Source organism: Henckelia pumila, chromosome 4 (assembly GCF_033568475.1).
Source record: "Henckelia pumila isolate YLH828 chromosome 4, ASM3356847v2, whole genome shotgun sequence".
NCBI lineage: Eukaryota > Viridiplantae > Streptophyta > Magnoliopsida > Lamiales > Gesneriaceae > Henckelia > Henckelia pumila.
Genome location: NC_133123.1, coordinates 155,166,105 through 155,191,690, shown reverse-complemented (window position 1 = coordinate 155,191,690; position 25,586 = coordinate 155,166,105). Strand labels below are relative to the sequence as shown.

The 25,586-nt window shown below is 38.0% G+C and overlaps 2 protein-coding genes across 2 annotated transcripts; one reads left to right on the top strand and one right to left on the bottom strand.

Annotated features, from left to right (window-relative positions):
• Positions 1–1,590: 1,590 nt before the first annotated feature.
• On the top strand, positions 1,591–2,915 carry LOC140866584 (dof zinc finger protein DOF5.4). The gene has a single exon (XM_073271612.1). It carries the CDS (start codon positions 1,695–1,697, stop codon positions 2,586–2,588), a length of 894 nt encoding a protein of 297 aa, XP_073127713.1. The 5' UTR covers positions 1,591–1,694; the 3' UTR covers positions 2,589–2,915.
• Positions 2,916–15,733: 12,818 nt separating this feature from the next.
• Positions 15,734–16,633, bottom strand: LOC140862144 (uncharacterized). The gene is made up of 3 exons (XM_073265146.1): positions 16,328–16,633; positions 16,064–16,276; positions 15,734–15,778 (listed from the first exon to the last, which is right to left on the bottom strand). The coding sequence occupies exons 1-3, from the start codon at positions 16,631–16,633 to the stop codon at positions 15,734–15,736; spliced, it is 564 nt and encodes a 187-aa protein (XP_073121247.1).
• Positions 16,634–25,586: the final 8,953 nt, after the last annotated feature.

Below are 25,586 nucleotides of genomic sequence, written 5' to 3'. Positions count from 1 at the left end.
GGATACCAACATCAAGAAGCAAATAAGCACAAAACCGTATTCGAGCTGATTCTCTCATTACATGCACGATGTTAAATAGAGTGATTTATCCTGTACACACAAGCATTATTTTTCGAAGTTCAAGAACAAAAACTTATGCATCCTCGAACAAATTTACGGAATTGAAATTTTTCACAGTTTTATGTCAATATACTCGGAACAACTAAATTTACATTTTGTATAACTATACATATACGCAAATGAGCTAGATCTATCGGAAAAGCTGTAAACTCCGCTATACAAAATATCAATTAGACTTTACCAAATTATATACAATAGTGGCTAAGTTTAGCTTATTACCTAAAAAAATGGACTAAATTGACAATTTTTTGACATATCTCATCTTATATCGATTGAGACTAAGTGTGGGTCGATCCATCCCACCGACCTATTTTTAAATTTAAAGTAGAAATTTTTAGATTTAAAGTTAAAAATTTGGTAGTAAATAGTACAATAAATCTTAAAAACATATTAACATTGGATTAATAATTCAATACCTAGAAGTATAGGCTCGCACTAGGAGGACGTGGCAAGGTTGAAATCCAATCACAACTGACACCATACAGAGCTGCACGGATCGTAACATTAGCCGACAACTCGACAAATCTATGGTTACTGCCACTTCCTGAAAGCCGTACACGTGTCCAGATCTCCTTCATTCCACTGCTCGTACGGTCATTTCATTAAACAAATAGAAATAAAATATTTTATCTCCAACTTGGCATGAAATTACAATTTACCACCTAGCCCTCCGATAAGTCGTAAATAATATTGGCGTCATCTCGTTTTGTTTAGTTTTATTGTAAATATAAATTATGTGAAATCGACTCGTTTGAAGAACTTAAAAATGAAAAACCGTCTCATTATCAACACACTCCAAATATTTTACTATTTTACTGATTGTGAGTAACATATAAATTATAATAAATTTTTTTTGTTATCATGCGATTTTTATGATTTTCTTTTTTTTATACTCATATCCAATCATTATCTTTCTTTTACTATACGTCCGAACAAAAACTTCATCAAATAACTCACTTGTCCCATTTTTTTCTTTCAATTGATCGCATTCACAACAACAATTATATAAATTTGAAGAAGAAATCTACCCCTCACACAAAAATAAATAAATAAATTAGATGATCTGAAAACCTGCAAACACGTAAGTTATTTATCATGTGATATTCACAACACAAGTGTCATCCATTAATATAAATGAAATGAAACGTATGAGAAATAATATTACAAATTTACGTTCAATAATTTGATATACATAATGTAACTATTATTTTTTTAAAAAAACGTTATAATGCATAAAATTGCGAGCAAATAAACAGACGATGAGATCGAATTGATTCTTGGCCCCGAGGGTTTATCGGTAATTTCGTTGTCCCGTCGCTTTCAATGTCATTTGGACTGTTTGCAAGGACAATATGGTCATTTAAGTAGGACTGATATTATTATTATTATTATTATTATTAATTAATTAATTAATTAATTATTTACTAGCGATGAAATATTAGTTGAAGCTGAAAGATTTGTTGGGGATATTCGTTTGCCAGAGAAAGCTCAGTTACTCAAATTGTTTCAGCAAATTCTCAGCTTCGGTGAATGCTGCAGATTCTTCGTAGGGGAGAAATAATTATATAATAATAATGCAAGATTTGCACGCCATCGGAGGCGGCGGCGGAGGAGGGAGCGGCGGGAGGTTGTTCGGCGGCGGCGGAGGGGACCGGAGGCTGCGTGTGCACGGCCACAGCTTGGCTCAGCAAGCCTTGAAGTGCCCTCGCTGCGACTCGCTTAATACCAAGTTTTGCTATTACAATAACTATAATCTCTCACAGCCGCGGCATTTCTGCAAGGCCTGCCGCCGGTACTGGACCAAAGGCGGAGTCCTCCGCAGCGTTCCGGTAGGCGGTGGCTGCCGGAAGGCCAAGCGTTCGAAGTCGAAAAGCGGCGGCGGGGACGGGTCGAGGGAGCGCAAATCGAAAGCTCAGAGCCCGAGCAGCACGGATAGCTCCAGCCTAACCGCCGCCACCGTCGCGGAGGAAGCATCGGCGCTGAGCGCCGCTGCGTCGGATTCCGCGACGAAGTACGGTTTCTCAGGCGCGATGTTCTACGACGCGGATCCTCCCGCCACCACCGCCAACTTCGATGATCACGGCCAGGCGCCTTTGATCACCCAATCCGCCTCCGCCGACGGCCTGATCTTCGCCGAGATCGGGAGTTTCGACGGACTCATGGCGTCGTCTGATAATGCGGCGAGCATGATCGGGTTCAGCATGGCCGACATTCCCACCACGTCGTACGACGGCGTGCCGCGAGCTCCGGCGGCCGACAATCCAGGTCCGGGAATGGCCGGCGCCTCGGAGGTGGACGAGTTCATCAAGATGCAGGACATGAACAGCGACGGTCTGACGGCGGCGCTGGATTGGGGGAGCTGCGGCGGAGATCAAAGCCTGTTTGATCTAACGGCTGCCCTTGATCCTTCATACTGGAGTCAACACCAGTGGACCGACAGTGACCATTCCCTACCTTACCTTCCATAGTCCAAAAGGCAAAATCTCACCGTTTCGTTAACATTTGATTTGAAAATACAAATATTTTTCTAATATTTGAAAAAAAGCCAAATTTATATTCCAATATTTACTTCGTTTTCAATCTTGGTGAATTTGGTCAGTATATATATTACAATATTTCATCATATAATTAAGCACATAGTTTTTTCAAAAAAAATTATTATTTAAGTGTAAACTGACTTGCAGATAGTTTTGTATTGGGGATTGTGTTCATCGAGTATACAAAAGGTTGTTTGGCTGTGTTTTAATTTGTTTCAATATCGAGTTTTGTTGTATTTCATTCGCGATCATGGTCATATGCCCGATATTCCAAGCCGTTCCGAAAGATGAAACATAAGTTATTTACACGTATTTGTTTTATCTAACGTTTCTGAACATACATTTTGATTTATGATTTCTATACTTGACAATTTTTTTTTATCATAAAATGGAGAAAACGATGAATGGATATGATAGTGTATCAGATTCGTTTCTTTTCATTGGTACACTGATATACAATCAAAATTGATTTAGAAAAAGGTTGGCTGAATTTATTTTAAATATTTTTTATAAGTTGTTGTGGCATTATTCTAAAATGATATATGGAAAATTAAATGATTAGTTTAAAAATACATATTTATCGTTATGAGTAGAACAAAAAATAGTGTAATCGGTATTATTAAATATTTTGAATTTGTGTTATTGAATCTCAGTAGGGTACGTTTTAGGATAACATAAAATCTACGGAGATATTTTTGTTTTTCATGATATATCCAAATAAGATTTTTGTTGAAAATAAGATAGTGCCATTTTCAAAGACGGTCTATTAGTTGCCAAACATCTAAATTTGACTTATTTTTAGTGCTTTGCAAAGTTTTTTTTTTTTTTTTTTTTTTTTTTTAAAAGATTTTATTAGTGTTTTTTTTAAAAGATTTGTAACAAACAGTTTTTGGGTTGACTCTCTATATTCGTGTATATCAGGTATGTTACACTTGATACGAATTTTTATATGAATTATTTAATTAAATGATTTTTATTTGATCATAATTTCGAAATATAATTATTTAATATTTTTTTATGTTTGAAGGTCATTTTACAAAAAAAAAATTAAAAAAAATCATAAATACAAAAAAATTATTTATCCAAAGTCATTTTTTAAACTATTCCTGATTTATACACGGATATCAATTAACAGACCTAATATAGAGTAGATTCAACCTGGATTTTTTAGCTTCCGCCCTATCTTAAGATGTGATCTAGCTAGGAAAGATTTTGCGAAGATGAAAACCCATTTCTCTAAAGACAATTATAAATCAAATTTGAGGATATTTTTACTCGAAAAAAGTGCTGTCTGAATTAGTTCATCTAACCACCATATGCATAATATAAATATCGGTCATCATCATCAGATCGAGTGCTTTAAATAGATTTTTGATATTTTGGGTCATGAGCATCATGCATCTCCACATGTTTCCAACTTCCACACATGGTCCAAATTTAGAGCCATAAAACGCCTCTCGTTAGAAAGCTAATGAGATTTTTATGATTTATCATTATTAACACGAGTCATAAATTCCTTCTTTAAAATTGGACTCCTACGAAAACTCGTATCAACTGTTTTCAACCCACAAATTAAAAAGACGAATACAAAATAGTTAATGTTAAAACTCATTATATATGCAAAAATGCGTTTCTCAGAGTCTCGTCGTGGAATGAGCTTATTTTTCGATACTATACACACACATATATAAATTGAAATATGTCTGTAGCTTATGGGTATTGTAATGCAAGTCACATTTTAATTAGAGGTGTTAAAATGAGTTAGAAGTGTCGGATTGTCCCGTTCCGTCATATAAAATAGGTGGATTGAGTAAGAAATTTCTTAATCCGCCTAAATGTGGGCCGCCCCCCTCTGCCTCGTCTAATGGTGGATTGCAGGTTGGCGCGTCTAAACCCGCCAAATTAAACATAGGTTTGCTGGGTTGGCTCGTCCTGCCACTTAAAATAGATGAGTTGAGTTGATGTTTTTCCAACCCACCTAAAAGATGAGTTGGTCTGTCTCACCTAACTGTGATTTGAGATGAATTGTTGATCGACATGTCCTACTGACCCAATTTAAAACCTAGCTCTAAGCAAAACTAATACCTTTTCGATACATTATGAATGGATGTAATGGTGCTGGAAGCCTTCCACCCGTACTACACATTTTAAACCTTGCATTCAAGGCTCGAGGTTTCTTGTTTTGTATTGTTTTGTATTTTTTTTTTAATCTTTGTTATTATTTATGTGAATTATTTGGTTCAAACTCTATAAAATTTAGGGAAGGGCGGTATGGTGATAAAATATGTCCATGCATGATGATGGAAAACCTTTGTTTATTTATAATTCGAAAAAAATTGTTAAGAAAAAAATTTATAATTATTTATTTTTTTAGATATCATAGACGCTAACTAAATGTAGTTAATATTCACGTTACACGTGTAAACTGCGTGCACGGTAGATTGATATATAAAATTAGAAAAAATATTTTTTTTGGTTCATTAACTTGTCCAAGCTTTGGTTTTGGTCCATTAACTTTTTTGATTTGAGTTTTGATACATTAACTTTGCATTTTCAGTATTTTTTGGTCCAACTACATACGTGTTAACTTTCGATTGGTCCAAAATGATGACGTGGACCAATCAAAAGCTGAAACGTATGCACTTGGACAAAAAAACACTGAAAATGGACCAAAATTCAAATGGAGTAAAGTTACTAGATCAAAAAAATTATTTTTCCATAAAATTACGTACATGTTTGTTTTTAGTCCAACAACACCTAAAGAATATTTTTTATATATGGATTTCGAACTCAGTTACTGAGAAATTTTGGTGGAATCGAACGTTTAATGACAATCCTCTAATCACTTTCAATCTTCTTCCATGGTCGAGGATGTTTCGATCGTATTGGTCAAAGGTTCACTCAAACTTGTATTGTTCACTGTCGAAGAAATTTGAACTGGGCTGCGGCATATTTGCAGCTCGCATCAAAGGTAATTTTAAGTAAAGTTTTGGTTGAATATATATATATATATATTTATATATAATATAGTTCATTATTTTTTGGACTAGTATTTGTTGGAACATGTTTGGTGCATAATATAATGCATGGGGTTATTATTCTTTTTAAAGAATAGAACACTCGAAATCCCAATTTAGAAGCAATTTCTCGAAATCCCAACTACGGACCCATTATCCGCTCCATTAACAAAATATGGACCCATTATCCGCTCCACCCCATTTAAATATACTTTGGATCTACCCTACCCATATCTGAAATGGGGCGGATTGAACCCGTTAGACCCATGAGACCCATAAATTTATTAAAATTAAAAACAAATCTTGCTGTATGAGGTAGTCGAAAGGAAAAATAAAACCTTAAAATTGATATTTCGAGTATTATATGAAAAATAAAACATTAAATTACTTATCGATTAAAATTGAATATGAAACTTGTATCATAACAATGGATTTAGGTGGTGGTTGGAGGTTAGGAAGTCACCGGAGGATAGACAAATATCGAAGGGTAGGTAGACAGTGACCAGTTATAGCCTGTGTTTAATTAAAAACATAAAGAATTTAAGAATATTTTTTTAGGAATTAAATTAAAATATGAAAGTGAGAGAAATGATGACGGCTAGAAATAATATTTGAGAAATAAAAACCTATAATTTTTTATATGTATGTATTATATGGGGCGGGTCTGGGGCGGGTCTTATAAAACCCATTACCGCCCCATACCCTCTCGGGTCTGAAAAAATGGACCCGATGAAAGAGTGGGTGCCCGGTTAGCCAACTTGTGGCTAAGGGCTTTTGTGACTCTATGTGTAAACAATCTTTGTTTAATATAATTTACACTTTTATATTGGCATTTACTTTATTTTTTATCATATTATTATGTTGTGACGTACTATACGATGTTTAGATAAAGACCTTGAATATACTAGAGTGCATGTAAAATGTGATAGTAGAATTGAATGACTATCATGAAACACATCTTATAATCACTGTATATTCTAAACAGTTCCTAGTCAATTGAGCCGTCCGCTAATAAGGATAAGGATCGCTCGAGATTGAGACTAGCATTTGCGATGCCTAAGTACAACGTTTCATTGGTATAGAACATAGAGATGTTCGAAGCATGCAAATGAATATTCATATGATGGATGATCGAACTACCCTATTCGAACTTTCCAAGTGGTTATCATTAATTGAGTGGATAAGTCCGCGGTTTTGGTTGTACACCATTAGTCCTTACTACTTGAAACATCATGGAGACTCTATATGCTAGTACTGTACTTTGACTCGTTTACCGACTCTATGAGGGTCATCAGGTGTCGAGATTGGGTACAGTTACGACACATATAGGAATCAATGCTTTGTTGTTAAGGATTCACCACACGCTTGCGAGTGTGGATATCCTATGCGATCTGAGGAGATATTACTGTGACAAATCTCTGGCCAGAGTACATAATGTGCTTTAGGTTACTTGGTTTCCTAGTAGCACATGCGATGTCACTATTTGATTTTCAAGATGTATTGCATAGTTATCGAATCTCGAACGACTCTCGATGTACCAATGGTTGTTGATTCGATCGGGATATATGGATGAAGGAACCGTACTGTATGCTAACCAAAACCTACTGGTTCTTGCAGGCACTATCAGTGATACCTAGGAAATCATGGGGCGATGTTACTAGGCGCTCTTACCATGATTCGATGGGTAAGTCGGAAATTGTTGTTCCGAGTCACAAGGAGTTGTGAGCCCACGGCTAGCTGTATCCCTGAACCATTGAGGGTTACACAAGTAATGAATTACTAATCCCCGTTGAGATAATTAAATTTAAAGAGTTAAATTTAGCGAAAGAGAAGTTGGACTTCTTAAGTAAAGGGAGTGAAATTTCCTAAAATGACATAAGGATGGACATTTTTGGAAATCACTGAATTCGGATTCAGAAAAAGTATCTTGACTTTAAAAGGTGCAGAAATGGTTTCTGTGCACATTGGTGAAATTAGTTTATCAATCGGAGTCATGATGAATTTTATATTAATTTTTATAATAACAGGCTTGGCTTGTTGGGCTTAAATTATGACTAATGGACCCTAAGGAGTTAGTGTCCTATTAGACATATAATTTAATCCAGTACAGAAATTATATATATCACACATAGGGATTTTCGAAAAACATAACATTGCTTATCTTGCAATTTTCGAAAATCTCATATTATTCTAGGTTGGAATTTTCGAATTCCTTCTCCCTTTTTGAGAGAATTCAGTCTGTGATTTTTCTGAAAAATTACATTCTGAATTGACAGATCAAATCTGTAAATCTCTTTGATAAACATCTGATTGATTTTTAGTGCAATCAATCAGAGAGTTTTAGTTTTCTATTCGTGGACCTAATTCAGGAGTTGATCGAGCGAGTCATCAGTTCCTGGGATTTACAACAAGAACATATTTAATCTGTTGGAGTCCATTAATCAAGCCATAGCTTGAAGTGGTAAGATATTAATTGTTATTATTATTTTACTTGTTTATTTTAATCGTAAGGATTTGATACCCATGATATGAAATCGTTCCATATCAGAAAAGAAAAATTTTTAAACTTTCGCTGCTCCGGGTATCAAATCTGACTGATCTGAAAACGTGTTCCAACAGTGGTATCAAAGCCAGGTTGTTTTCAGATCAAACGATTAAAATTTATCAATTGTACAAAATTTTGGCCTCAGTTTTTGGAAAACAAAACAAAATTTTTTTAAATTAAAATTTTAAGGGCAACACGGACAGCGATCGCCATTGCCCAAGGGCAGCGACGGGCTGCCCAGGCCCCACGTGGGGCTGCCCTGCCCCACGTGGGGGCGGGGCTTCCCGGGAACATCCCGGGCAGCCCGGAAAATTAAAAATTGTTTTTTTAAGAATTTTAAATTTTTGAAATTTTAGTTTTTGGTCCGATCGAAAATTGTTTTGATTAGACCACGAGGCATCGAGTCAAATTGTTTGAGTCCGAAATTTTTAAAATTGATTTTTGGATAAATTTGGATTTTTGAAAAATTTATAAGTTTTATCCGTTAAATTAGATTTTATAAAATTGATTATTTTGGTACAATTGATAATAAGATATGATCTTATGGAGATATAAGATAAAATTTGATTTTATCTTTTTAATTATGTTGCCATTGCATGTTATCCAATGATTTAATTGAATTAATTATTGGATAAGAGGATGATCGATTGCCATGACCAATTTTGTAGGTGCATGTTAGATTGTTTACATTTGGTTTTTATTATTGTTGTTGAGTTTTATTAATGGGCTTGGTTTATGACCCAAATTTGATTTATCATTTGTAATAAAAGTGGGCCTGGTTTATGGCCCGTTCTCACCCTTAAATATGTATCCCCTACTAGTCATCAAAATTTATTGTAAATTTATTAGACTTAGTGGGAGATAAACAATAAAGACCGAAGAAATGTAAATTGAAAGCTCAATGTAATAGGATTGCATTGCATACTTGCATATCACCTAGGATTGGACTTAGACTCGTGATTGGCAACCACGGGTCGATAAGATCTAGGCATCGATCATCCTTTATATAATATTTGATATTATTGTTGTATGCATGTTTAGACTAAATTGCATGAATCCCGCAAGCATAAAAATTTTTAAATGATGAGACAATTTTCAAAATTAAAAATCTCTCATTTTAAATATGATTTAAAATTGATATCAAGATTAACAAAAAGAAATTTAAATATTGTTTAAATGTTCCTACCTTTCATCAACGATCAATGTATGAGATACTACCCGCGGGCATGGTCCGGCTCATATTATTGGGGGGGGGGGGGGCCTGTTCGTCGGAAAGCTGTACATTGGATCGACACATGTTGTAAGTTGGGTGGAACTCCCATGGGATTGGCTCATATTATTGGGGATCCACATGGCGACCGTCTATCACAACTTAATATTGATGAGTCATCTTGACATGTTACAATAAACGACGTCATATTATTGGGCCCTTATTAGACATGAGGTAAAAACATGGGGGTTGCTTTGGAAGCAATTGGGCTCTACCTTTTGAAAATTATGGTTGGCTGATATTATTCGGGACTATGATTTGTCAATTGGACTCCATGTTCCCACTAAGGAAACTAGTTTCCCGTTTTCACTAGAAGGTGGTGAAATCGTTAAAATAGTGGGAGTGTAATTCATAAAATTAATCTCGCCTTATTTTATGTCTTAGTAAATTAATTAAACAATCACCGATTATTGTCTGTTTCTTTTCAGTATTTCATTATGATGAATTCGCGCAATCCACATGTTTCTATTCTCAAACAAAATAAAATGACTGGCGCAAACTATATGGATTGGTTCCGTAAGATAAGATTGTCCTGAGTTCAGAGAAGATTTTCTACGTGCTAGAAAAGGCTCCTCCGAAAACAGCCCCGGCTGATGTAACTTCGAAAAGGTTGGCCGAACTAGAGAAATGGTGGGACCATGATCTCAAGGCCAAATATTACATGCAAAGCTGGACAAGTCTAAAGAAGTTTGCCATCACTACAAGAAACCCGGTTACTGGAAGCGCAACAACAAAGAATATATCGTGCAGTTACGAACTGCAAAGGATATATTTTATATTGAAATAAATGTATCACTTAATACTACTTCTTGGGTATAGGATACCAGATGTGGATCTCACATTTGTAAAGAGTTGCAGATGATGACAAGAAGTCGTAGGCTAAAGATGGGTAAGACCTAGTTAAGGCTCGGGAATGGTTCCAGAGTTGATGCCAAAGCTGTGGGAGACATTTGTTTAAAATTTTGTAAAACAATTTTAAGCTATTTTTGAGAGATGTTTCATTTGTGCCAGATTTCATTAAAACATTATTTCTATTTCTATGCTTGATAGAGATGGTTTTTTATTGAAATTTTGCGAATGAGATTTGCAATATTTACAAGAATGAATGTTTGATTGGATGTGGACAACTTGAAAATGATCTATATAACTTAAAATTAAAAGACGTACCAATTAATTATGTTGATAAACAGGCAACAACAATTAAAAAAAAATGATAGTCAAAACCCGGCAAACCTTTGGCATGCTAGGCTAGGTCATATTTCCTCAAGGAGGATGAACAAGCTAGTGGGAGAGGGCATGTTTAATATGTCTGATATTGACTCTCTACCAACTTGTGAGTCCTGCCTAAAAGAAAAAATGACTAAAACTCCTTTCAAAGGAAAACCTGAACGTAGTCAAAATCTGTTGGATTTGATCCATACAGATGTTTGCGGCCCATTTAGTATTGGTACTAAATATGGTCACACCTACTTCATTACCTTTACTGATGATTATTCTAGGTACGAGTATTTATATTTGATGAAATATAAGTCTGAATCATTTGAAAAGTTCAAAGAATTCAAGGCTGAAGTAGAAAACAAACTAGGTAGGAGTATTAAAGCACTTCGATCAGATCGAGGTGGAGAATACTTAAGTACCGAGTTTTTGGGCTATCTAAAAGAGAATGGGATTCTCTCTCAATTGACTCCTCCTATGACATCTCAGCTAAATGGAGTTTTGGAGCGTCGCAATCGAACTTTGTTGGACATGGTTCGATCTATGATGAGCTTCACTGAGCTCCCACCTTCGTTTTGGGGCTATGCACTTGAAACGGCGGTATTGTTGTTAAACAATGTCCATACTAAAGCAGTGAACAAAACTCCATATGAATTATGGAATGGCAAAGCTCCTAAATATTCATACTTAAGAATTTGGGGATGTCCTGCTTACGTGAAGCAGACAGTGGGAGATAAGTTGGATAGTCGATCAACCTTATGTTATTTTGTAGGGTATCCGAAGAATTCAATAGAATATTATTTCTATCATCCTACTGAAACAAAAGTGTTTGTTTCGAGGAATGCCACCTTGATGGAGAAGGAGTTCTTACTTGATAAGAAAGGCAAGATGATGGAACTCGAAGAAATACGAGAAGAACCCGAGATACAAAATAACGATCCCGTACCTTTGGAACCAATACTTGACACGCATCTTCCTAGAAGATCCAAGAGGACTTCTAGACCTCCTATTCGACATGGTCTGCTTCTTGAAGGGGATCAAAGTGAACCCGACATTGGATGTGATCCAAGAAACTTCAAGGAAGCAATTTCTGATGCTGATTCGAACTTATGGCTTGAAGCTATGCAGTCGGAAATAGACTCGATGCATACAAACCAAGTTTGGTCTTTAGTAGATCCTCCCGATGGAATTGTTCCAATAGGGTGTAAATGGATCTACAAGAGAAAACTTGGGCCTGATGGTAAGGTACTGACCTACAAGGCACGATTGGTCGCAAAAGGTTATACTCAAAGACAAGGTGTTGACTATGATGAAACTTTTTCACCAGTCGCAATGTTCAAGTCCATAAGAATCCTTATTGCCATAGCAGCTTGGTATGACTATGAGATATGGCAAATGAATGTGAAGACTGCATTTTTTAATGGAAACATTAAGGAAGAGATCTATATGATGCAGCCCGAGGGATTCACATCCATGGGAAGCAAGCATAAGGTATGCAAGCTTCAGAGATCAATTTATGGTTTCAAACAGGCATCAAGAAGTTGGAACCAAAAATTTGATGAAACAATAAAGGACTTTGGTTTTATCAAGAACCCGGAGGAACCGTGCGTATACAAGAAAGTGGTTAAGGATGCTGTGACATTCTTAGTACTTTACGTTGATGACATCCTACTCATTGGGAATGTAGGGATGTTGCAGTCAACAAAGATATGGTTATCAGGTAGATTCTCGATGAAAGACTTGGGTGAGGCGTCCTATATTCTAGGAATACAGATCTATAGAGATAGATCTAAGAGAATGATAGGACTCACTCAAGCAACCTACATCGACACCATATTGAAAAGGTTTTCTATGGATGAGTCCAAGAGAGGACATCTACCTATGTGCCATGGAGTTTTTCTATCCAAGTCTATGTCTCCCAAGACTGACGAAGAGATAGAGAAAATGACACACATACCATATGCGTCAGCCATAGGGAGTATCATGTATGGGATGATATTTACCAGACCGGATGTGGCCTATGCTCTGAGTGTCACGAGCAGATATCAAGCCAATCCCGGTCAAATGCATAGGAAGCTGTGAAGGATATTCTTAAGTACTTAAGAAGGACTAAGAATATATTCATGGTTTATGGGGGAAGAGAATTGAAATTGGAAGGCTATACAGACTCTAGCTTCCAAAGTGACGTGGATGACTCGAAATCAACCTCTGGATTTGTATTCATGCTCAATGGCGGTGCTGTCTCTTGGAAGAGTTCCAAGCAGGACACCACAACGGATTCCACCATTGAGGCAGAATACATTGTAGCATCAGCTGCTGCTAAAGAGGCCGTTTGGATGAGGAATTTCGTCCAAGAGTTGGGCGTAATTCCTAAAGTTGTTGGTCCAGTCCCGGTGTACTGTGAAAACACTGGTGCCGTTGCTCAGGCAAAGGAACCAAGGTCTCATCAAAGATCCAAACACATACTGAGGAAATACCACATCATCCGGGAGATCGTGGAAAGAGGAGACATCACTGTCGAGAGAGTGGCCTCTGCAGACAATATCGCTGATCCACTTACTAAGCCCTTGCCAGGACCATTATTTGACAAACATCGCGAAGCAATGAGACTACTTAGTATGACTAGTTGGCTTTACAGCAAGTGGGAGATTGAAAGAGTGGGTGCCCGGTTAGCCAACTTGTGGCTAAAGGCTTTTGTGACTCTATGTGTAAATAATCTTTGTTTAATATAATTTACACTTTTATATTGACATTTACTTTATCTTTTATCATATTATTATGTTGTGACGTACTATACGATGTTTAGATAAAGACCTTGAATATACTAGAGTGCATGTAAAATGTGATAGTAGAATTGAATGACTATCATGAAACACATCTTATAATCACTGTATATTCTAAACAGTTCCTAGTCAATTGAGCCGTCCGCTAATAAAGATAAGGATCGCTCGAGATTGAGACTAGCATTTGCAATGTCTAAGTACAACGTTTCATTGGCATAGAACATAGAGATGTTCGAAGCATGCAAATGGATATTCATATGATGAATGATCGAACTATCCTATTCGAACTTTCCAAGTGGTTATCATTAATTGAGTGGATAAGTCCGCGGTTTTGGTTGTACACCATTAGTCCTTACTACTTGAAACATCATGGAGACTCTATATGCTAGTATGTACTTTGACTCGTTTACCGACTCTATGAGGGTCATCAGGTGTCGAGATTGGGTACAGTTACAACACATATAGGAGTCAATGCTTTGTTGTCAAGGATTCACCACACGCTTGTGAGTGTGGATATCCTATGCGATCTGAGGAGATATTAGTGTGACAAATCTCTGGCCAGAGTACATGATGTGCTTTAGGTTATTTGGTTTCCTAGTAGCACATGAGATGTCACTATTTGATCATCAAGATGTATTGCATAGTTATCGAATCTCGAATGACTCTCGATGTACCAATGATTGTTGATTCGATCGGGATATATGGAAGAAGGGACCGTACTGTATGCTAACCAAAACCTACTAGTTCTTGTAGGAACTATCAGTGATACCTAGGGAATCATGGGGCGATGTTTCTAGGCGCTCTTACCATGATTCGATGGGTAAGTCGGAAATTGTTGTTCTGAGTCACAAGGAGTTGTGAGCTAACGACTAGCTGTATCCCTGAACCATTTAGGGTTACACAAGTAATGGATTACTAATCCCCGTTGAGATAATTAAATTTAAAGAGTTAAATTTAGCGAAAGAGAAGTTGGACTTCTTAAGTAAAGGGAGTGGAATTTCCTAAAATGACATAGGGATGGACATTTTTGGAAATCACTGAATTCGGATTCAGAAAAATTATCTTGACTTTAAAAGATGCAGAAATGGTTTCTGTGCACATTGGTGAAATTAGTTTATCAATCGGAGTCATGATGAATTTTATATTAATTTCTATAATAGCAGGCTTGGCTTGTTGGGCTTAAATTATGACTAATGGGCCCTACAAAGTTAGTGTCCTATTAGACGTATAATTTAATCCAATACAGAAATTATATATATCACACATAGGGATTTTTGAAAAACATAACATTTCTTATCTTGCAATTTTCAAAAATCTCATATTATTCTAAGTTGGAATTTTCGAATTCCTTCTCCCTTTTTGAGAGAATTCAGTTTGTGATTTTTCTGAAAAATTACATTCTGAATTGACAGATCAAATCTGTAAATCTCTTTGATAAACATCTGATTGATTTCTAGTGCAATCAATCAGAGGGTTTTAGTTTTCTATTCGTGGACCTAATTCAGGAGTTGATCGAGCGAGTCATCAGTTCCTGGGATTTACAACTAGCAAATTTAATCTGTTGGAGTCCATTAATCAAGCCATAGCTTGAAGAGGTAAGATATTAATTGTTATTATTATTTTACTTGTTTATTTTAATCGTAAGAATTTGATACCCATGATATGGAATCGTTCCATATCAGAAAAGAAAAATTTTTAAACTTCCGCTGCTCCGGGTATCAGATCTGACTGATCTGAAAATGTGTTCCAACACCCCAGACCCGCCCCAAGACCCATTTAATGGACCCAAACCCTCCCCACATAGGGTGGGTCCATTGCGGGTCCGGGTACAACTCGGACTCATTGACATCCCTAATCCCAACGACGTGAAATCCTCTTCGCAAATATGTGGGGTAAAAAACAAACAAAACTATTAGAATTTTAGTTTTCTTTTGATATCATAAATTAGGAAAAATAATAGTAAATAATAAATATAAATAAATAAATATGGTTAGATGTAGGGGTATTTTCGGGAATCAAGAAGAGAGCCATGTGCTAAGTTGCTAGTGGGGCTAACAAATGCCCCATGCGCAGAATGCTAATCCACGTGGCGCACTGAAGCTGATTCGCCATATCATAACGTGTGTCGTTATATTATTGGTGGGTATATAGTTTCTGGGTCGGGTTTTGTCGTGTGCCTCACAAACCTCCTTCTCATGTTTGAGCGCGGCTGAGCTAAGTGTACGTGTATTGTAGCGCTATGTTGCTCAAGATGAAACACTTATGCTCTCCATAGAATTTTCTCTTTTAGCCTGTAACAAAATTTAACAGAGATCAAAATTAAGCCTAGTAAAACACCAAAAAGAAAATCGAACTAAGACTAGAAATAACAATACTAGAAAATATTTGGGTTGTCTCCCAATAAGCTCTTGATTTTGAGTCATCTGCAGATTGTCACCGGTCCTAGACAATTGTCGCTTTGTTGGGGGTCTTTCCCTATTTCTTTTTTTTTTTTGGGGGAACATTCTTTACAAAACTCTTTTTAAATTTTGTTTTATTTCATTTTTAATTGCCATCGATGAATCTTCCTCCCTTACCCATTCTACTGCATTAATAGCTATGCGATAACATTCCATTTTCTTTGATTGCTCGATTACGAACACCTTTTCCATGGATGTATTGCTAGCTTCCTTGAATACATTAAAAACTACTTCATCATCTTCAACACCGATCAAAAACTCTCCTTTCTTGACATCTATCTTAGCTTCAGCAATGACCAAAAATGGTAATCGATGGAGCATCGTGATCCTCTTCCATGTCCAAAGTCACGAAATCAGCTAGAAAAATAATTTTTTTTCCACCTTGACTAACACATCTTCAACAATTCCACGTGGATACGTGATGCTTCTATCAACAAGCTGCAAGGTGATTGTGATTGTTTTAACCTCACCAAGCTCTAGAGCCCTATATACAGACAAAAACATCAAATTTATATCCGTTCCTAAATCACGTAAAGCTCCACTTACATGAGCATCACCTATAGAACAAGAAATAGTAGAACTCCCTGGATCTTTCAACTTTTGGGGCATCTTTTTTCGGAGAATGGCGCTGCACTCTTCAGTCAAGTTTACTACTACATTATCTTGCAATCTTCTTTTCTTAGACATCACATCCTTACTAAATTTTTAATAATTTGGAATTTTCTCAAAGACATCAGCAAAGAGGATGTTGATGTGTATCTTCTTGAAAATCTCAAAAAAATTTGAACTGCTAATCCAAATCTTTTTTCTTGTAACTCTGTGGGTACGGAAGCTGTGGCTGAAACATATGTTTCTGCTCAGGTTCAATCTTTGTCTTCTCAACCTTCTTCTCCTTAAGTTTCTTTTCCTCTACTCCAAAATTTTCGGCACTCTTGGCTTCTCATTCTTGGATTTACTTTATTCGTCTTTTATTTCTTTTCCATTCCCGCAATTCTATGGCCTTGCAGTTTGAAACAGAGTAGTTTTTGAAACATTCAATGGGAAACTAGCTCGCAGATGCCACTAAAACACGTGCTATAGGTATTTTTGTGACGATGGTGTGTATTTTAAACTACACAGAATAAAAGATTGGATAAATACAAGTATTGCATGATATATATATATATAGAGAACTTTTCGGCTGCCCAACAATATTTTCCTGACTCATCCCCGACTACTAAAACCCGATTTTAGTTGTTTTTTTAATTTTTTCATAACTAAAACAAGGTATCGAGTTTTAGTTTTTGGGAACGAGTTGGGCATCATTGGTTGGACATCTGAAAATTTCTATATATATATATATCATGTTATAGGTTCACTTACTCGGGTTTTTTTCCCTCAAAATTTTGAGATCATTTGAAAGGATAATTGTTTTTTTTTTCTGTCTATATTATTTGAAACTGTTAGAACCAAATGGGGGGGGGGGGGGATTTAGGTTCTATTGTCAACTTTAGCAATTTAAAGCAATTATGCAAGTACGCAAGCGGAAGACTTAAAGAAATCAATAATAAATGCGGTAAATAAATGCGTAATGTAAATAAAGCAGTAAAAGGGATAAGAGATGTTTATGGAAGTTCGACGATAAATCGTCTACGTCTCCTCTTCTTGGTTAAGATTGATTAACCAAAGATCCACTAGCACTAGGGGTGGGCGTTCGGGTTCGGGTATCGAATACCCGAACCGACCCGATCGGGTCGGTTATTTTGTCAAAATGTCGGGTTCGGGTAAAAACCCGAACCCAATTTTTTATTTCGGGTTTGGTGTCGGGTTTGTTAAAAAAAATCCGATCGGGTTTCGAGTACCCGAATTTTAAATTTATATATATATATATATATATATATATATATATATGTAAATACACTATCCGACTTCTGGTTAGAACTTGGAATATCTAGCCACTGTTCTTAAACCAAGTCCAATATACACAATTGGGAAGCCCAAATCTAAATTCTTCCGGTCTTCTTCTGTAGCGTCTATGGCAGCTGGTTTCGATTTGTTTCCCAAGTTCTTGATCACTCTCTTTCTCTCATACCAGGAGAATCGAAGTCTTGAAGAATTGAAGCACTGAATCTGTGAAAAAAAAGATGCCCAATCTATTAGAACATTTTGTTCTCCACTTTCACACCTTGTCTTTGTATGTGTTGGCTAGATCTAGAATCTGATTTAGGTTTGCTTATTGATTGAGATTGTTGTTGCATATTTGGTTGTGTTTTTCGTTTAGCAGTTCCTGTTTTCATTAATGTCCACCATGTGTTTGATATTTGTTCTATGTGAAAAAAAGCTGACCTGTGAAGAAAAAAAGGGTTGAATGAAAACATGTCGGGTACCCGCATTGTGATACCCGAAACTACCCGATATTTTAGGGTCGGATTCGGGTAGTCAAAATGACTACCCGACTAGTCGGGTACCCGACCCGAAACACCCGAACCCGACAAAACCCGACCCGACGCCCACCCCTAACTAGCACTTCGAACATCTTGGCCTTGATGGCTCCAAGGATAGCCTTACAACTCAACACGTTCACCGCGCCGATACAACTCGAACACTTGGCCTTAAGGGCTCCAAGGATAGCCACAACACTCGCAAAATACACTTGGCTTCACACACAAGTGTTTACAATAATCGAGCAACCAACTCACAAATGATTTAATACAAACAAACCTCGATTTTGAATAAATCGCACAACTATCACTTGAATACTTTGAAGGAGAGGATGTTGCTTGAAATGAGATATGGGAGTGAATTGGTGAGTTGAAATGGCTTCAAATGGCATGTATTTATAGTTGCAAATCCGAACGGGTTTGGAGCCTCCGAACGGGTCTTTGGGTCGTCCGAACGTTGTCTGATTCAAGTTCAAATTTCTGCGGCTGATGAACTGTTCGGGTGGTCCGAAGTCATCTTCGGGTCATCCGAACGGCTGCATTAAATTCATTTCGGCAAATTTTCTTTCGACAAAATCTTCACTGGCCGTAAAGTAGTTTGGGTCCTCCGAACCAGTCTTTGGGTCGTCCAAAGTGTGCATTTCGTGGCCTCCGAGAGTGTCTTCGATCAATTTTAAAATCCAGGAAATTCTTTGGGCTGTCCGAACTGTCTTCGGACCATCCGGACAAGTCTTCCGTGCCCTCCGAGCCTGTCCTCCGATCTTTATTTAATTATGGAAAAATCTTTGGGTCATCCGAACCCTTCTTCGGGTCGTCCGAACCTGGGCAATTTTGAACTTTAAATTTTATTTCTCCAATTTTTGATTATCGGTTCTTGCTTCCAATATTGTTCATAATCAAAAGTATTATTATATGCAAATTTCTCACTTTAAAATGTTAGTAACGATTAACTGAATTTTGTAATCATCAAAACAATTTAATTTGAAAGTTGTTAATGCATTAAAAACATTAATATCATAACACGAGATTTGTATGCATTTAAGGCGTAACAATCTTCCCTTTTTGATGATCACAAAACTTGGTTAAATAGGAGAAATAAAATATAAGCAATAGAGCAATAATATATTTAAACAATTTAATCAAATATTGATTAAGCATTAAAACTACGCCTCAATTTAACATTTAATTATTTAACCAAATTAATTCTCCCCCTTTTGCGATAATCAAAAAGCAATTAATAAAAGATGAGAAAATTAAAATACACAATAATTTCATTTAAACTAATTTTGTATTTTGCCAAGAAAACATAAACAAGTACAACTTAAAAAGCAAAATAAAATCTAAGAGTCATCATCGTGCTGAGGCGGAGGATAGAAGGAAAGAAAGTCGTCAAAGCGAGTCTCCAATGAGGCAACTCTCATATTCAAGGCATCCATAGAGCCAGTAGAAGATGCAAAGTGGCTGACTAGATTCCCTTCAATGCGCTGAAAAGTCTCGAAAAGACGATCATACTGATGAGCAGGGGTAGCAGGAATCTCGGGAATCTCAAATGGAAGCTCGCCAAGATTGGCTGGAATGGACTGAAAGCCAGAATAAGAAGGTTGTAGTAACCCATATTCCATTTTAAGATAATAATATGGTAAACATGATTAAGGGTTGGTAATTAACCAATTCGAGGGCTTAATCGGACTTTAGAATCAAGAATTGGATTTTCATTTTCTGAGCCAGTTCGGACGATCCGAAGAGGACTTCGGACGGCCCGAACTCAGCACACTGGGGGCTCCGAAGGTGAGCTTGTTGACTTCGGAGTTAAGGCAAGTTCGGATGATCCGAAGTAGGATCGGATGGCCCAAACTTCACATGTGCCAAGTAGGCAGGATTACTCAGCCATGGTTTTTGACAAGTGTCGAATTTAGGACACTTCGGACGACCCGAAGTGGTGATCGGACGGTCCAAACTCGACGTGTCTCGCATGCAGGCAGTGAGTTGGATCGGACGATCCGAACCCCAGTTCAGAGGGCCCAAACTCGTTCAAAAATTTTCCTATAAATAGGGCTCTTCGGAGTCATAATTTGAATACGAATTCCCGAGTTTTCTTCTTCAGTTATATAGTGTGAGTTATACAATTGAGGGCCCTATCGGTTATAATAGAGGTTCTGGAATAACCAAGGAGTGGTTATAGTCATCCGGGACTAGCGACTTCAAAGGGCTATCGACGGACGAAGGTATGATCCGGGAATCTATTTAAGTTTTGGGAGTACTTATTAGCTTAGTTAAGGCTTATAGAACTTATGTAGTGATACGATGAACTTCTGAATATAGGATTGGAACCTAGGATCCTACTATACTTGAACTAGCTTAGAGGTACGTACACAATGACTGAGATTGCCAGCGAGTATACATGTTTATATGTTGCATTTATTTGGCATTATTATATGGCATGATATATGATTTACCGCTTTCTATATTCATATGTCATGTGCATATACACGTTGAGTCTATACCTTGATATACCTGATTATAGAGCCGCTCAGCTCTATACTCGACAGTCTGTCACTGAGAGTACCGCGACGGCGGGGATATTTATGTCTGACTACTCTGGTGTACTTGTAGTAACCCAGATTCTATTTTAAGATAATAATATGTTAAACATGATTAAGGGTTAGTAATTTCGAAGTGTTATTGAACTTCGGAAGGGAATATGGGCTTTTGACTTTGGGCCGGATCGGAAGCTCCGAACCCAGATCGGAAGCTCCAATTCCAGCCACTTCGAAAGCTCAGCGGAAGCACCGAGATCGGAAGCTCCCATCCTGGAACGGAAGTTCCGATCTCCGGCTGCCAGCTTTGCCCGATGACTCAGCCACGAGTTTTGACAAGTGTTGAACGTAGAGTAGATCGGAAGCTCCGATCGTCCGATCGGAAGTTCCGATCCTGTCATGTCTTACATGCACGCAGTGAGCTGGATCGGAAGCTCCGATCCTGAAATCGGAAGTTCCGATCCTAGCCGGGAATTTTGCCTATAAATAGGGCTCGTTCGATTTCATTTTGAAATACGAATTCCCGAGTTTCTTTCTTCAGTTATATAGTATGAGATATACACTTGAGGGCCCTATCGGTTATAATAGAGGTTCTGGAATAACCAAGGTGTGGTTATAGTCATTCGGGACTAGCGATTCCAAAGGGCTAACTACGGACGAAGGTATGGCCCGGGAATCTATTTAAGTTTTGGGAGTACTTATTAGCTTAGTTAAGGCTTATAGAATTGATGTAGTGATACGGTGAACTTTTGAATATAGGCTTAGAACCTAGGATCTTACTTTACTTGAACTAGCCTAGAGGTACGTACACATTGACTGAGATTGCCAGCGAGTATACATGTTTATATGTTGAATTTATTTGGCATTATTATATGGCATGATATATGATTTACCGCTTTCTATATTCATATGTCATGTGCATATACACGTTGAGCCTATACCTTGTTATACCTGACTATAGAGCCGCTCAGCTCTATACTCGATAGTCTGTTACTGAGAGTACCGTGACGGCGGGGGAATTTATGTCTGTCTACTCTGGTGTACTAGACGAGTGTGGTTGCGCCCAGAGGTTGATCCGTGCGGTGGCAGCACTCATGTGGCGCCGGTACTGAGCATGATTTTCGGATGACCCGTTACCAGTCATCATGTTGCATGCATCATATATTTACGTGTACTCACGTCTATGTACTGGGCGTTAGCGCTCACGTCCTAGTTGTTATCTTGGACACCTTATTCCATGGGGCAGGTCGCAGGATGGACGGAGCTGGTAGTTCAAGGCAAGACTAGGGAGCAGGACCCTTGAGGATTTTATTATATAGCAGGATTCGATATAGCTGTATAATGTTTACTTTTAAGTTTTCGATTTGGTTGTATCACTACAGATTTAAGCCTGGATTATATTACTAAAGCTGATATGTAAATTATGGTTTTGTTTCCGCATGTTTTACTCTGTAAGTTATTTTGCTGTATTAAGTTTAATGTATGCTATTAGTTGCCAGTTAGTAGGTGATACCATGTAGGGTCACTACATTTTTGGTATCAGAGCATGCTTAGATTTTGGGATTAGTACTTGGGATTTAGTTTAGTCTTGAGTAATTAATGCGCATTTGTGATTTTAATGTGCAATTCTTTTCAGGATATGGCTGACGAGAGTCATGTTAGTGTTGGCCAGGGAGGTGGTCATCATCATCATCGTCACCGCCATCATGATGATCAACATCGTCATCATGAGGGTAGAAGTCGCTACTCTATTAATAAGTTTATGCAAGTAGGACCGAAACCCTTGGTGGGAGGTGAGAATCTTGAACAAGCGAGAAGTTGGATGTCTAAACTCGAGAGTACTTTTTGTGCTTTCGATTGTACTGAGGATCAGAAATTGGAAGTTCTAGAATTTTTTCTAGAGGATCGAGCACGTTTTTGGTGGGATGCCAAGGCTGCTCAGGCACGTATTGAGAGAGGACATGTGACTTGGGGGGATTTCTGTCGGGAGTTCCAGAAATTGTATTTTCCTCCGGCTGTTCGCCAAGCACGATCGATGGAGTTGCTTACTCTGAGGCAAGGATCAATGACTATTGATCAATATCAGCAACGATTTCTTGATCTGCTACCTTTCAGTCCTCATATCAATGAGAGTGATGCGTCGAAGTATGATATCTTTCTACAAGGTTTGAACCAAGATATCTACTGCACCTGTGCTAGCTCTACCTTCTGGATCAGGAGGCTATGTTGTTTATACTGATGCCTCTGGTCAGGGGTTAGGATGTGTTCTGACACAGCATGGACATGTTAATGCCTATGCCTCTCGATAGTTGAAGACGCATGAGACTAATTATCCAGTACATGATCTCGAGTTAGCCGCCATTGTATTTGCGCTCAAGATTTGGAGGCATTACCTTTATGGCGAGAAATTTGAGATATTCACGGATCACAAGAGTTTGAAGTATTTATTCACTCAGGCGGAGTTGAATATGCGACAGAGACGCTGGATGGATATTCTGAAAGATTATGATTGTGAAATCAAATATCATCCAGGTTCTGCCAATCTTACTGCTGATGCCTTGAGTCGGCAGGTGAGACTTTCTGCACTTCAGACTAGTGAAGTATCTCATATGATTCAAGAGTGCTGTTCATTGAGTTTTATGCTCAAGCACAAGAAAGGGAGAAATGGGATTCGATTGTATACTATTTTATCTGAGCCAGCATTGTATTCTCGGATCAGAGATGCTCAGATATCTGATGTTAAGACTCAGCGTTTGGTACGTCTAGCCAATGGAGTTAATACATCTGGATTCCATTTTTAGGCAGATGGTTTAGTGTACCTATCTAATCGAGTGGTTGTACCTAATGTTGCGGAGCTCAGGAACGATATTCTTTCTCAAGCTCACAGGAGTCGATTATCAGTTCATCCTGGTAGTATGAAACTGTATAAGGACTTGCGAACTAGATTCTGGTGGAAAGGGATGAAGAGGAGTGTGTATCAATTTGTTTCAAGATGTTTGGTTTGTCAACAGGTCAAGGCTGAACATCGACGACCAGGTGGATTACTGCAGAATCTTGAGATTCCCGAATGGAAGTGGGAGCACGTGACTATGGATTTTGTCACTCACTTGCCTATGACTTCACGTCAGTGTGATGCTATCTGGGTCGTTGTTGACCGTTTGATGAAATCAGCACATTTTATTCCTTACAACCGGGAGTATTCTTATGATCACATGGCACGCTTATATGTCCAGGAGATAGTGCGATTACATGGGATTCCAGTGAGCATAGTCAGTGATAGAGACCCGCGATTTACCTCACGTTTTTGGGGTAGTTTTCAGAAGGCGTTGGGTACCACTCTGAGTTTGAGCACTGCATATCATCCGAAGATTGACGGGCAGTCAGAACGGACGATTCGTATGCTGGAGGATATGCTACGTTCTTCTGTCATGAATTTTGGCTTATCTTGGCAGGATCAGTTACCTTTGATCGAATTTGCCTACAATAACAGTTATCATCGTAGTATCGATATGGCACCTTTCGAGGCATTGTACGGTCGACGGTGTCGTACTCCGTTATTCTGGGATGAAGTCGGGGAACGACAAGTCGAGGGTCCTAAATTGGTGCAGCAGATTGTAAACAAGGTAGATTTGATCAAGCATAGGATCAAAGTTGCTCAAGATGGACAAGCCAGTTATGCTAATATTCATCGCAGGCCACTTCAGTTTGAGCCTGGTGAATATGTGTTTCTTCGAGTATCACCTTTCAGGAAGGTGATGAGGTTCGGCGTGAAAGGCAAGTTGTCTCCTCGTTTTATTGGACCTTTCCAGATACTGGAAAAGATCGGAGATGTTGCATATCGTTTGGCTTTACCGCCAAATCTTTCCAGTATACATAATATTTTTCATGTGTCGTTGATTCGACATTACATAGCTGATGAATCTCATGTGATTCAGTCTACTGATATTCAGCTAGAGCCAGATCTGTCTTTTGTTGAACGACCAATCCGTATCCTAGACAGGAAGGAGAAAGTTCTTCGGAACAAGACTATACCACTTGTGATGATACAGTGGCAGCGCCGAGGCGTTGAAGAAGCAACTTGGGAAACTGAAAGTCGTATGCAAGCGAAATATCCTGAGTTGTTTGCTTTGTACTTATGATTTACGATGTAAGATGTAATTACAGTTGTTGGAATAAAACATGGTTTGATGTTTCATATTGTTATCTTAATTTGTCTTTAGATGTTATTTCGCGGACGAAATATCTAAAGGTGGGGAGAATGTAGTAACCCAGATTCCATTTTAAGATAATAATATGTTAAACATGATTAAAGGTTAGTAATTTCGGAGTGTTATTGGACTTCGGAAGGGAATATGGGCTTTTGACTTTGGGCCGGATCGGAAGCTCCAAACCCAGATCGGAAGCTCCGATCCCAGCCACTTCGGAAGCTCAGCGGAAGCATCGAGATCGGAAGCTCCGATCCTGGAATGGAAGTTCCGATCTCCGGCTGCCAGCTTTGCCCGATGAATCAGCCGCGAGTTTTGACAAGTGTTGAACGTAGAGCAGATCGGAAGCTCCGATCGTCCGATCGGAAGTTCCGATCCTGGCGTGTCTTACATGCACGCAGTGAGCTGGATCGGAAGCTCCGATCCTGAAATCGGAAGTTCCGATCCTAGCCGGGAATTTTGCCTATAAATAGGGCTC